This window comes from Equus quagga, chromosome 11 (genome assembly GCF_021613505.1).
Source record: "Equus quagga isolate Etosha38 chromosome 11, UCLA_HA_Equagga_1.0, whole genome shotgun sequence".
NCBI lineage: Eukaryota > Metazoa > Chordata > Mammalia > Perissodactyla > Equidae > Equus > Equus quagga.
This window is the reverse complement of record NC_060277.1, coordinates 17,236,033-17,249,080: the sequence shown is the minus strand read 5'-3', so window position 1 is coordinate 17,249,080 and position 13,048 is coordinate 17,236,033. Positions and strand designations below refer to the sequence as shown.

The following is a 13,048-nucleotide window of genomic DNA, read 5'->3' as shown; positions in this document are numbered from 1 at the left end:
CATGAGTGAACCATATTTCAAATTCATCTTTTATAAATTTAGTGTTTCCATTTTCCTTAAACAGTTGAAAATGTGACACAGACATTCCCTAAGCATCAAAAAAAAGTCAAAAACACCGATTTTACAATAATTCCGGCATTGGAGCATATAAGTCAGCGCTGACCAGTGGCCTCAGAAATTGTTGTGAGAACAAGCATCCAACAAAGCATAATTTTCCCTCAATAATATTTTAGTTTCACATAAGAGATAAAGAATAGTAGAATAAACTCCAGTCTAATTTCACCAAATCCCATTCTACAAAGCAAATAATTCTGATTTCACCAGATCACTTTCTACAAAGCAAGTACTTTGTAATTGTATTGGTTCAGTGTCTGAAATTATTTGTGGAAGATATTTTGACATCACCTTAAACATGTTTTGCAAATTGGCTGTTTCCAAGAATCTTCCAAATTTCGCTGTGCTGAGATAACGGATGAAAAGCTCGATAGCAAACAAGGCATGGAGATGGGAAGAGGAGGATTTGTTTGGGGGTTCATTTTGAAAGCATGATGACATTTTAAGGCCCCTACATTTGGTGCTTCAGCTTTGTAAGAGGAAATGAAATTGCCTAGTTCAACTGTTCATAACCAACATTTTGTAGATGGACGGCTCATTTTATGGATTATTATTCTTGAATCCAAAAAATAGATTCGGAGATCTAGCACTCATTTGCTTCAGTTATAGTCCATTAGGGCTGACTGAGCCCTTCAGGGACACTGCTGCTGAAATAATGGAAGTGGCATATGGGTGTGTTTGGCAAGTGGGATATATTGAGGGCACACTGGAACCAGGTAATGCTGGTGGAGTGGTGCCAACCTCGCCTCCCGGTCCTCTTCTAGAGCAGTGGTTCGCAAAGTACGGTTCTCTGACCAGCAGCCTTGGCACCACATGAGAACTTGTCAGAAATGCACATCCGTGGGCCCTCCCAGATCTACTGAATCAGAATCTCAGGAATGGGGCCCAGGAAACTGTTTTAATAGGCTCTCTGTATGGCTTTTATGTCCATTTAGGTTTGAGAACCACTGCCCAAGAGGATGCTCAATCAGAACATTGATTAAACTGGCAAGCACAGAAATTTTCTGAATCTCGCCGTTTACTTTTTAGAAAGTATCTCAAGGAGCAAAGGCTACAGGTAGACCATGTGGGTGAGAAGGACAGTGGGAGGTTTGAGCTCCATCATGCCCAATGGCACGCTCACCAGTGCCGGCCACACTTAACAAGATTCTTCAGGGATCCACCTCAGGCTGCCTAGTTAGACTTGCCTCTGCATGGCCCAAAGTTATTTTTGAAATTCAGTTGGTTGCTTCATGATTGTATAAATCTGCTAAGTGAAAACAGAAAAAGAAGAAGAACTAGGATGCATTATAACCTTGTTCATCAGGTCCACTTTCTTTGAATTTGCAGAGCCATAATGGAGCACAAGGAGCTGTTAAAGGTGCCCTGGGATTGGCAAATAGGTAAGGGGTTTGTTCGTCTAAGGTGCTGTTTTTAGTAAACCTGAGAAATAGGTTTGAAAAGTGAGGTGAGTAGGGTTGGGGCACAAACAATGAAAGGATTGAGAATGTAGAGGACACAAGAAAATGAAATCCCCTTGTCATTTTAGGAATTCTTGCATACTATAAGAAACTGAGCTGTATGATTCATAATGTTTCCTAATTGAGCTTCTGCCCATTATTGTCATCAAGATGCCATTAGTGTAGACACAGAAGTATGTTATTAGGTTAAAGACCAACCAGAGAGAAAAAGTGCCCTGAGGCAGGAGTGGGACATAAATGACAGCAATTTGCTCTGGCCAAGAAACACGAAACTGATGTGATCATTTAAAAGTAGCACTTTAGTAAAGGGAAAAAACTGAACTGAACCAAGAGGCATAAAAGAAAACAACATAATGGGCATTCTGAGCCCATAAAAACTCTTCAGAAGGGAGCAGTTTGCACATAAGAAGTGGTTAATTGCTCTTCAGATAGACTTGGTAGAAAATACCAGACTTGCTTTGAGCTGGTTAATAGTCGTCCAGGGCATCTCAGATTCCACCTGTTTTGAAAAATCACTTTTCTCTGAAAAAATTTAGGATAAGGATTTAAGATCCTAGGTGATGTTCTAGGATCACACAGCAAGCCCCAGAAGGGACTGACACTGAATACCCTCAGCCCAGAAGATATTCCCTACAGTGTCTATACCAAAACTCATGGGTTCCAGCAAAGAGCACAGAGCTTGGCTTATGGGGGTTGCTTGGAAAATGTGTGCATGGTGATGCAAATGGAGGGTGAAAATACAGATGGTTCCCCACACTGAAGCTGGCTACTTGAACCATCTCCAGCTTATGTGAGCTTTGATGGAATTGACAGCTTCAGTCAAATTCTGCTTCCATGAGCAAGGACAACAATGACATAACTTCACCACTTTACCTACCCCACACTCCAAAGTATCCAAAGCTGACTTGCTGCTGACATAATTCCCTCTGAAGGCACGCTGTGAGCTACAGCATCATGCATAAGTCTCCCTGGGGGTTATCTCTAGTGACTTCAAGGGCTGCCCAGCCCTTGAGTCTGTCACAGAGTTCTGCCATTTAATTTCTCTTAAGTTTTGCTATAGGATGTTACAATTAAATGAAAGTCAATAGAGAGGAGAGGATGATGGGAGGGGAGGAGGGCAGCTGAGAAAGAAACACAGCTGCAGGTTACAGATGCATTTGCCTCTGTGAGCTCAGAGCCAGGAACCAAAATGTTACCAGTGCTAGGTAACACCTCACATGCAGTGGTCCGTGAACATAAATTAATTTTATATTAATAGTAATAGCAATAATAAAAAATAATTTGTCGTCTAATTATGTGGATGTCATGTGCACATCCACCGAGATTCCGTTATAATTCGGTGTTAGCTAAATGTGTCATGAAAAGGTAGTTTTATTCTGAACTCTCATATTACCATTAAAATGTCAAACCCCTGCGGTCCCAGATGATGAAGGGTTGTGTAAAAGGAACACATTATAGAGCCATCCGTTTCATTCCTGATTGGAAATGAGGCCAAAATGGTCTAGAAACCAAATGGTCATCCTTTTCTTTCTGAAACATCAATAGGGTTGCATTTGAGATTTTTTTACACCACGGCCACCTTTGTCCTTATTATCTCATCCTGACCTCCTGCACAGTTCTATTGTTTAGCTCAGTTCTAGGCACGTAAAATTCAGTGAATAAATGTTTATTAAATGGAAAATGAATGACAAGCAAAGGAGATGAGACCTGTCCTGCCCTCTCTCATCTCACAAAATATAGACAAAAGGAAAGTAGTGGAGACAATGGCAGGAGACTTTAGGCTTGACATTGCACTTTCTGGGGAACCAGGAGATGGCATAACAGCCACTGCAACTCCAGAGTTGGCAGGAGACATTGAGGGGGATCAGCATCCTCTCAAAGCATCCTCAGTCCTTGGGAAGTCTCCCAAGAGTGCGGAGCTCTGATCACTGTGTCTTGATGGGGAGCTCACAGCATCTTAGTTAAGAGACCAGAATCCAAGACTCTCTTCATCTCCCACCATCTGTCAATGCATTTCTCTCCTTTCCTTCTCTTCACATCGGTAATCCCTCTCATACAGTCTCTTGGACAGCTCATATGGTTGCCATTTTATCAAAGTAAAAAGATGTTTTTTCTATGGAGTAAGTGAGATAATGAATGTGTTTTATATTTTCTGGACTAGAAAGGCTTTATTTTTTACAGATAGTTATTTTTCTATAATGTTGGCCAATTGCAACATACAGAGTAATTAAAAGCAAGAAGATAACAGTTGCTGTTTGTTTTTATTTCTCTGTTTTACTCTACTGAACAAAAAGACTGAGTCTGGTTATGCAATCATTAAACTCAAGTAAAACGTACGACCTAACAGAGCTAAAATGGCCTCCTGGGGAGCAGACATGTTGGACTCACCATCAGAAATCTAATACCTGACTTAAGCATTTCCTTCATCCCATTTGTCATATTGTGTGAAAGGATGTGTAAGCAAATATCAGCTGATGTGCAAGTCGAATGTCAGAGGAAGGACGAGGTGTGCTGTGGGGCGGCTAGCACAGGTGCTGATACGAGGGGCTGCTGCACTCTTCATTTTGTGAGTGATGCTGATTTGGGTTTTGGTTTTGGTTTTTTCCTGGAGGGCAAAACAAAAGATTTGATATTTTCCTGAAAATAGAATAATGGGACCACAGAGCAGGAAGGACCTTAAAGATAATTAAGAATACACGTTTCTTTTTACCAATGTTTAATCAAAGGCCTGGGAAGTTGAGGCGAATTGACTAGGCTCACGGCTGCCTCTGGTGGGACTAATGTGCACTCTCTGAGCAAGCCCCGCCAGCCTGGTGCCCTTTACAGACTTGGCCTAATGCGTGTGTTCTGAGAAGCCATCTTGCCTAGCCTTTAAGAATTAAAAATAATACTTAAGGGGCCAGCTCCATGGCTAAGTGGTTAAGTTCACACGCTCTGCTTCCGTGGCCCAGGCTTTCGCTGGTTCGGATCCTGGACACGGACATGGCACCGCTCATCAGGTCACGCTGAGGCAGCGTCCCAGATGCCACAACTAGAAGGACCCACAACTAAAATATACAACTATGTACTGGGGAGCTTCAGGAAGAAAGAAAAGGAAAAAAAAAAAAAAAGCAGATTGGCAACAGATGTTAGCTCAGGTGCGAATCTTGAAAAAAACATTTAAGAAATCTAGTACAGTCATGTGTTGCTTAAGAACAGGGATACTTTCTGAGAAATGCAACATTAGGCAATTTCATCGTTGTACGAATGTCATAGAGTATACTTACGCAAACCTAAGTAGTAATAACCTACTACACACCCAGGCTCCATGATACTAATCTTATGGGACCACCGTCATATATGTGGTCTGTCATTGACCAAAACGTCATTATGCAGCACATGACTGTATATTCAAAGGAAAGTGAAAGAATGTCAGTGAGATCCCAAAGAAAGTGATAAGATAAAATATATGCAGCATACACAGACTCATACTAAATACATGTATATATTATATCTATCATGTATTAACATTTATATCACATATGATATATTGTGTATTTGTTGTTAGTGCCGTCAAGTCAATTCCAACTCCTAGCGGCCCTGTGTAGAGCAGAGCAGAACCCTGCCCAGTCTTTTTGCGCCGTCCTCTTCAGTGCTGTATCAGACAATGCTCCACTGCTGTTCATAGGGTTTTCAAGGCCCATTCTTTTGGAAGTGGGTGGCCAGGTCCTTTTTCCTAGTCTGTCTTAGTCTGGAAGCTTAAATGAAACCTGTCCACCGTGGGTGACCCCACTGGTATTTGGAATGGTGGTGGCATAGCTTTCAGCATCACAGCAACATGCAGCCACCACAGTATGACAATGGACAGACAAGTGGTGTGTGGTTCCCTGACAGGGAAACAAATTCAAGCCACAGTAGTGAGAGCACCCAATCTTAACCACTAGACCACTGGGGCTGGCTGTATCATGTATATGTCACATATGTATCATATATTAAATGAGATGCTCATTAGAGTCAAATAGAATGATCCTATTTCTCTTCATAGTAATTGAGCAATGTAGATTAGTGTTACATGCTCAGAATTTAAAGTCAGACATCCTATGTGACCTTAGGGCAAGTTACTCAACCTCCATACACTGTTCTTTTTCTGTTTAGCCACATCTCCGTTTCTTCCCCTTACTCTGCTCTATATTGCAGAGGCTAATTCATGCAAACCACACTTCCCAGGCTGCCGTGTCGGCTGGCTTCCTGCTAGGTTTGACCAATGGGGAGCAGTAGAAAGAGATTGGAGGGTGGGAGGTAAAGAGAAGCCAGGGTGTGTCTCCCTGTTTCTCTCTATTTGGGGTCAGGTCTGTAGAAATGGCCGAGCATCCTCTGTGCGTCCACCTCTGCTGGGCTTCCCTAACTTCCTGCCTCTGGTAAGATGGCCTCCTCCCTGGATCTCTCTGGCTCCAGATTACTGCTACTGCTGATCTCTGGGTTGCCTCACCATCCCTGTTTCCCCATCACCCATTCAAGCACCTTTGTAACTTGTGCCCCATGTTAAATTTCCTCTGTTGAACCTGGTATGGACTATGCTTCTTGAGTAATATACTCTATAAGCCTATTTCCATACCTGTATAAAGAGGAGAACAATTGTAATGGTGTTATTCTGTTGCGGAGGTTGATTAATTAATGTATGTACAGTACATGATACATGACAGGTTTGGACCCTGGGCATGGACATAGCACCGCTTGTCAAACCATGCTGTGGCAGCACCCCATATACAAGGTAGAGGAAGACTGGCATGGATGATAGCTCAGGGACCATCCTTCTCAAGCAAAAAGAGGAAGATTGGCAACGGATGTTAGCTCAGGGTCAATCTTCCTCATACAAAAAGAAACAGGTAATTCAGTCTATTTTATTTATGTCGATCAATTGTTTGAAAACCCTACACAGACAGCACGTTGGGCCTTCAGATGAGTTGCTAATGTCCATTAACTAGCTAATGTCCATCTAAGATGAGCAAATCAGCAAATTGCAGGAATGCTGCATTCCCCCTCTCAATTTAATTATGTGTTCACTTTTGCTCACAAAACAGGATATTCACACACAAAAACATTGGTTGACCTAGCAAAGTGGTTAACTGTGACGGTGTATATGTTCTACTCCTATCCCCCTAAATTTAATTTCTGAAACTTTTAAAAATATGTTTAGAATGTTTGAGCTCGAAGCATCCTGATGATTAGATGTTCTAGCTTCTAGAAGTTCCTGGAACATACCAGGGCCTGTCCCTTCTCAGGGTCTTTTCATTTGCAGATCTCCCTGCCTAAAATATTCTTCCCCTGGCTCCTTCTAGGCAAACTCCTTTTAGTCCTTCAGCATTCAAGGTGAGTGCCACCTCTGCAGAGAAGCCTTACCCAGTCACCTTTCCTAAAGCAAGCCCTCTGCCTTTCTCTGTAAGGAACCCTTTTATTCCTTCATTACACTAAAACCAACTCTAAGCTGCTTGTCTATCCTGTTTTTCCATTGCATTGCTAGCTCATGGCAGAGCGCCTAGGGCGTAGTAGGTAGTCAGTGAGTACATGGTTCAACAACTGAATGAATATAAAACTTCAGAGCCCACACGTAAGAGACCACGGTGTGTTGGGTAAGGTGATGGAAGCGTAGGATTCTGGAACTTCTTAGCCCAGTCATGGATAATTTAAATCAGTGATACCCTCAAAAGAAGGCTCTGGTATGTGGACTGTGTTCTGATCAAGTTTGATTATTTTTAGTGTATTAATTTAAGGGTACACCTTGTCCCTAGTCTGTTAATCTCAGATTCCTTAAAGGAATACTGAATTAATTTTTTTGTCTTTTCACGTATTAATCATAGGTTATTTAGTATTGCATTGTTTATAACTTGGTTAAAAGGAAAATGAATTGTAAGTAGCATGAAACCCAAGTATAGGAAAATTGACCATTTTTAGGTAATTAGAACTTCTGATGGAGAGTCAAAAGCCATCTGACGTTACTGTGACAGAATGTCCACAAGAGGCCTTGTACTTTACCAAACTAGGAAGGCGGTTGTTCCGTTTTCCTCTTGGGGCGCTTCCACCACACTAGAGGGGGCTGTTGTACTGGGTTTGCTTGCTTAGTGTTCAGAATTTTTTGTGTAGATTTGATGTGGCTTTTCTTACACTTAGGATAAGAAATTTATAGAATGATGATTTATGCCCTTAAGTACTTTTTGTATGGGAAAGCCAGACTTCTCTTTGGGAAACTCTCTGGTCTTCATAGTCAAAGGGACTGGATGTCCAGTACCAACCAAATCCAAAATTCACAGGATTCAGAGGAAGCAGTCGGCCCACGGCCTACCCCAGACACACAGTTAAAAATTGCTTTGGAAAGATTGGTTTCCTTTATTATATTATAAAACCCAAAGATCCACTGAAGTGTATTACTTGTGCCTATTCTATACATTATTCTTTTAAGGTAGAGAAATGAACATTATTTTTCCAAAGTGTGTTGTATCAACATCTGGGAAAAGACAAACCAAACTCTAGATTTATCCATAAATTCTTGCTTGAGACCCAACAAGATTGTGTACTTATGGAATTAGTATTAACAATTGTGTACCTAGTTATAATCAGAGAGCGAGTAAGAATTTTAGAGGATGAGAGACTGACCATATAGCATTTTAATTAAAAAAAAATATTTCTGTTTCACAAAACTTATTTCTTTGATGGTCTACAAAGCATTCACCTAACTATTTATTTACAAAACAGCAGAACCTACATGTAAGAGCCCACGGTATGCTGGGAAAGGTGATGGAGGAGTAAGACTGTGTCTGTTGTGGGTAGGGCTGAGCAGGATTCACAGATGTGGGAGACATTGACAGATCATCTTGTGCTCAGAGCAATGCAGTAGTCTGCCCAAGGTCACAAAGTTAGGATCCCAATTCTGACTTAGTCCACTTCTCTTTGACATGTAAGCCCTGCCGTTTTAAGGACTATGTAGTTATTCATCATTGTAAACAATACATGGTACCAAGGGGTTTTGTTCCTATTTTGTAAATAAAAAAGAGGTGAAAAAAGTCTTAAAAGACATGAATAGTAGAAGTTAATTACAGCACAATTGGAAATAGAATTCAGAAGCTTTGACCCCATATTCTGACTGTAGCCGCTAAGAGGCACTCCCTCCCAGAAGAAGCAAAAGAGGAGATACGTGGTGAGAAGCAGAAAGTTCACTTCCCACAGGCAAAGTTTTACTTAGTATTTTATGTTTTAGCCATGTATTACCCCATAATAGACATCAGTTAAGAGAGTGAAAGGAAAACTCCCCCTGCGAGTGATGCACAGTGTGCACCATCCACTTCCCTCGCCCGCCGTGGGTACCAGAGTCTCTGGAGGAGGCTGTGACATCGCCTCTCTTTCCTCTCCCCCCAGGACTGCTCTACGTTGGCTTTAGCGCCTGCATGTTTGGTCTCTACAGCTTCATGCCCGTCGTCATCAAGAAAACCAGTGCCACTTCAGTCAACCTCTCCCTGCTCACAGCAGATTTGTACAGCCTGTTCTGTGGATTGTTTCTCTTCCACTACAAGGTAGGTTGCGTCAGCACTCTTTGTAAAGCTGTACTTGGCAAGGACTAACACAGACCCTGCTGTGCAGAGCCCTGATTTTGTTTAGGGAAGTAGGGATGCACCTCTGGGCGCAAACCCCCAGGATCTGGGTGTTCACATTTCCACTATGAGACAGAGGCAACATTCTGTCCTAAGGGACCAGTAACTACAGACTTGTGATAGTGAAAGATAAATAGCCATCGAGGAAAGGGCTTTCAATAATGGGGGACAGTTTTTCTGACATCATTCAACCCTGAAGCTACTCTTGGTCCAGCCTAAAGCTAGGAAGATTTGTACAATTCCCCAATTATAACTGCAAAATGGATTCTGCCAAAGGTTCTAGCAGAGTCTACTTTCATTGGAGAAAAGATACAGTCCTTGCAGTGGCTGCTTTGCAGATATTTTCGTAGCAAATGTGAATGGGAAATGCTAATGCATTAGAAATAGTTTCTTTACTAAAAGATTGGAGTTTGGGTAAAGGAATGCAAAGAGATGTTTTGAAGCATTTGCAATTAGTGTGTTAGCCCTGAAGAGGAAACTCTCCTGTCCAAAGATGGCAGTCTCTTCAAAAACGCAAGGCTCTACCCACTTCCTAAGCCGAGGCAGGCATGACTAATTGGTTCTGGCACACTGAGGTCAGATGCTCTTTTTTATACACTAGACTCACTGTGGCCATTAATAATTGATTAGAATTGGTATGTGAGAAGAGACCTGCTTGCCATTCCTTAACTAGTCCTGTAAGATAAGGGTCAGTGGGACTATGACCAGTGTGAAAAAGGATAGTATGGAATGTCCAAAGAGATAAGACCAAACTAGGAAGATAAAAGAAGAGGAGGCAGAAGAAAAGAGCGGGTACTCTAGCAGTGTCTAGCCAAGCGCTTCATCAGCAGCATTACAGTCAACATCACCAGCCCTCGGGTGTGGCGTGGAAAGAGCATCTTCAACCAGGTCAATCTCAGCTTGGAAATTCCCAGAGAAAAGCTGAGCTGGAAAGAGTGTGTACTTGAGGGACCAGAGGCAAAGCAGCTGAAGTGAATAGTCAGAAATATTCCAGAGAGAAGCCAAAGTCATAGCCAAGAAACAGACTGAGAAGGGCATCTGGTCGGGCTAGAAGCAGGCCTGGAAGGTGGAAGGTGGAGAAAGTGGCCATGGCAGCAGACAGGGATAAAGTGCTGAGTTCTATTTTATATGGAGCCATGGGCCCAGAGTGGTGGCAAAATGATAGTTTAAAGACACTGTCTAGGACTAGACAATCTTGATATATTGTTTATAATTTTTTTTTCTGTCTGCATAATGCAATCTTTGTTTCCTGGGCGCACCCTTGTCCTTATAAGGGTAAAAAGTAAAGTCACAGCATGTTCCCCAATTACTGACCACCACGGTGTTGGCAGGAGCGGCTTCCCTCAGAATCCCCCTCCAAATACACCCAATTATTTTCCAGAGCCCTGGGGACCCCCTAGCCATGATCTCATCAGTACAGCGACCACTAGTTTTCTTCTCTCCTCTGCAGCTAAGCATCCACATCTAGTTCATTCCTCAGCATGAGTTCAGTTCTCAGCAATTATGCCTGTAATTGTCTTTATAAACTCCTGAACCCTCTTTAATCCCTTTAATCTCCCCTAAGGATGGATGACTGAAACCTATTGTTTTGATTGAGGACCCTGGTCATGTCTTGGGTGGCCCAGAGCCACTCCAGCTCTCAGCATCCTTTATAGCAGTGTTGCTAAAAGTCTGCTTTCACCAGGGGTGCTGGCTAAAAATGCAGATTTGTAGGCCACACCCCTGAGCCACAGAAGCAGTATCTGAGGATGTGACTGGGGGAGTCTGTGTTATTAACCGGCTCCCCTGTGAGGCTAATGTTCTCTGAATTTGAGAACAAATACCCGAGAGGGGTACTTGATCAGTGCTCATTCCTATTTGAGTCTGTCACACATGCTTCGTCCGACTCTTGCTTAGCCCTGGGGCTCTCCACATTAACAAGCCTCAGGAACTAAGAAGGCTGATGAACCAGGTAAATTCTGATTCTCCACAATCCATCTACTTCTCCCATCCTTTGTATGTTACTACTGTGATAAGTAACTTTGCCAAAGAGGAAACCATGTAGTGACCTTCCATCCTGCCCAGTCAGAAGGGAAGTGTCTTATCTGAAAATGAAATTCCTTTGTTCACCAATTTGGTGGTATGATGGAGGTTTTTTGTTTCTTAAAACAATGTTTTTCACTATACACATATATTTTGTTACTATTTAACAGATAGATTTCCTTAAGGCAACAATTGGTTCAACACTGTAGGTACTTTCTCTAGTTAAAATTGATTCCTATTGTCCTCTTCTAAATTAAACTTTTGAGATAATTGTAGATTCATGCAATTTTAAGAAATAACGCAGAGAGATCCCATTTACCCTTTACCTAGTTTCTCCCATTGGTAACATCTTTCAAAACTGTAGCACAGTATCAGGCTATTAACAAGAATGCTGTCAACATACAGAGCATTCCATCTACACGAGGGCTGCTCCTGTTGCCTTTTATAGTCACATCTACTTGCCCCTCACCTACCCCCTTAAACCCTAGAAACCACTAATTTTTTCTCCATTTCTCTAACTTTGTCACTTCAAGAATGGTATGTAAACGGAATTACACAGTAAGTAACCTTTTGGGATTGACTTTTTTCACTCAGCATAATTCTCTGGAGATTCATCTAGATCATTTTGTCTATCAGCAGCTCATTCTTTTTTATTGCTGAGCACTATTCTGTGGCATGGATGTACCACAGATTATTTAACCATTCACTTAGTGAAGGGCATCTCGGTTGTTTCTATTTTTGGCTATTATAAATAAAGCTGCTGTGAACATTCATGCACAGGTTCTTGTGTGAACAGAGTTTTCATTTCTCTGAGATAAACGCCCCAAGAACAGTTGCTGGGCATGTGGTGGTGGCATGTTTAGTTTTATAAGAAATACCAAACTGTTTTCCAGAGTAGTCCATTGTCTTTTATTACAAAGAAAAACGTTCATTGTGAGAAAGTCAGAAAATACATACTGTACATACTGTTTTGTTACATGCTTTATTTAAACTTAACATGTATATATATCCATGTCATTTAATATCTAACTGTGAGTCTGAATGAGTGGTTCTCAAGTCTGGCTATGCATTACAATCGCCTGGAGAGAATATAAAACGTAGCCATGCCCAGGTCCCACCTCAGAGAATTTGATCCTTGTATTAGTCAGGAGTGGGGATTCTGAAAAGCTCTTCAGGTGACTCGTCACATATTCTAATACACGGCCAAAGCTGAGAATCACTAATCTACAAGGTTATTTTTAATTTATTTAATGTAGGGTTTCTCAACTACGCCATTGTTAACATTTTAGACCAGATGATTCTTAGTTACGGAGAGGAAGCCTGTTCTGTTCTTTACAGGATTTTTGGTAGCATCTCTGACCTTGGCCCACTCAATGCCAGTAGCATCCCCTTAGTAGTGACAATCAAAACTGTCTCCACACATTGCTAAATATTGACAACCACTGATTTAACAATACTTAATTATTAAATTCAAATGGTGTCTCTTTTTTGAATTCAACTAATATAAGTAGTTTGGGGAATTAGCTTGTACTAAATCTTTGCTCACATTCAATGTTACAAAGTTTTTAAAGAATTAATTTTTAAATAAATCTCATGATTGGTTTGTTTCGTTTCTATTTTGAAACCAAAATCTTTAATGGAATTTGAGAGTTCTATTGATCAATCAGGACCCTTGCAAAGAGACAATTTGCAAATCCCTGTTAATAGTATGGCAGTTAATATTAGGACATAGACACATGCTCTATTTCTCCTCTCCCCTCACTCTTATTATGTTTACAGTTGACACAACACCACTTAGTTCTTGAATAAACACTGCCTTGTGTTGTTCTT

The 13,048-nt window shown here is 41.4% G+C and overlaps 1 protein-coding gene across 1 annotated transcript in view; it reads left to right on the top strand.

Annotated features, from left to right (window-relative positions):
• The window catches only part of SLC35F1 (solute carrier family 35 member F1), a 370,475-nt gene that overhangs the window by 331,078 nt on the left and 26,349 nt on the right, over nucleotides 1-13,048 (top strand). Inside the window, exons 6-7 of the mRNA XM_046676589.1 lie at nucleotides 1,444-1,496; nucleotides 8,964-9,118. Coding sequence (XP_046532545.1) covers nucleotides 1,444-1,496; nucleotides 8,964-9,118 — 208 coding nt within the window. The remainder of the gene's footprint in view (nucleotides 1-1,443; nucleotides 1,497-8,963; nucleotides 9,119-13,048) is intronic.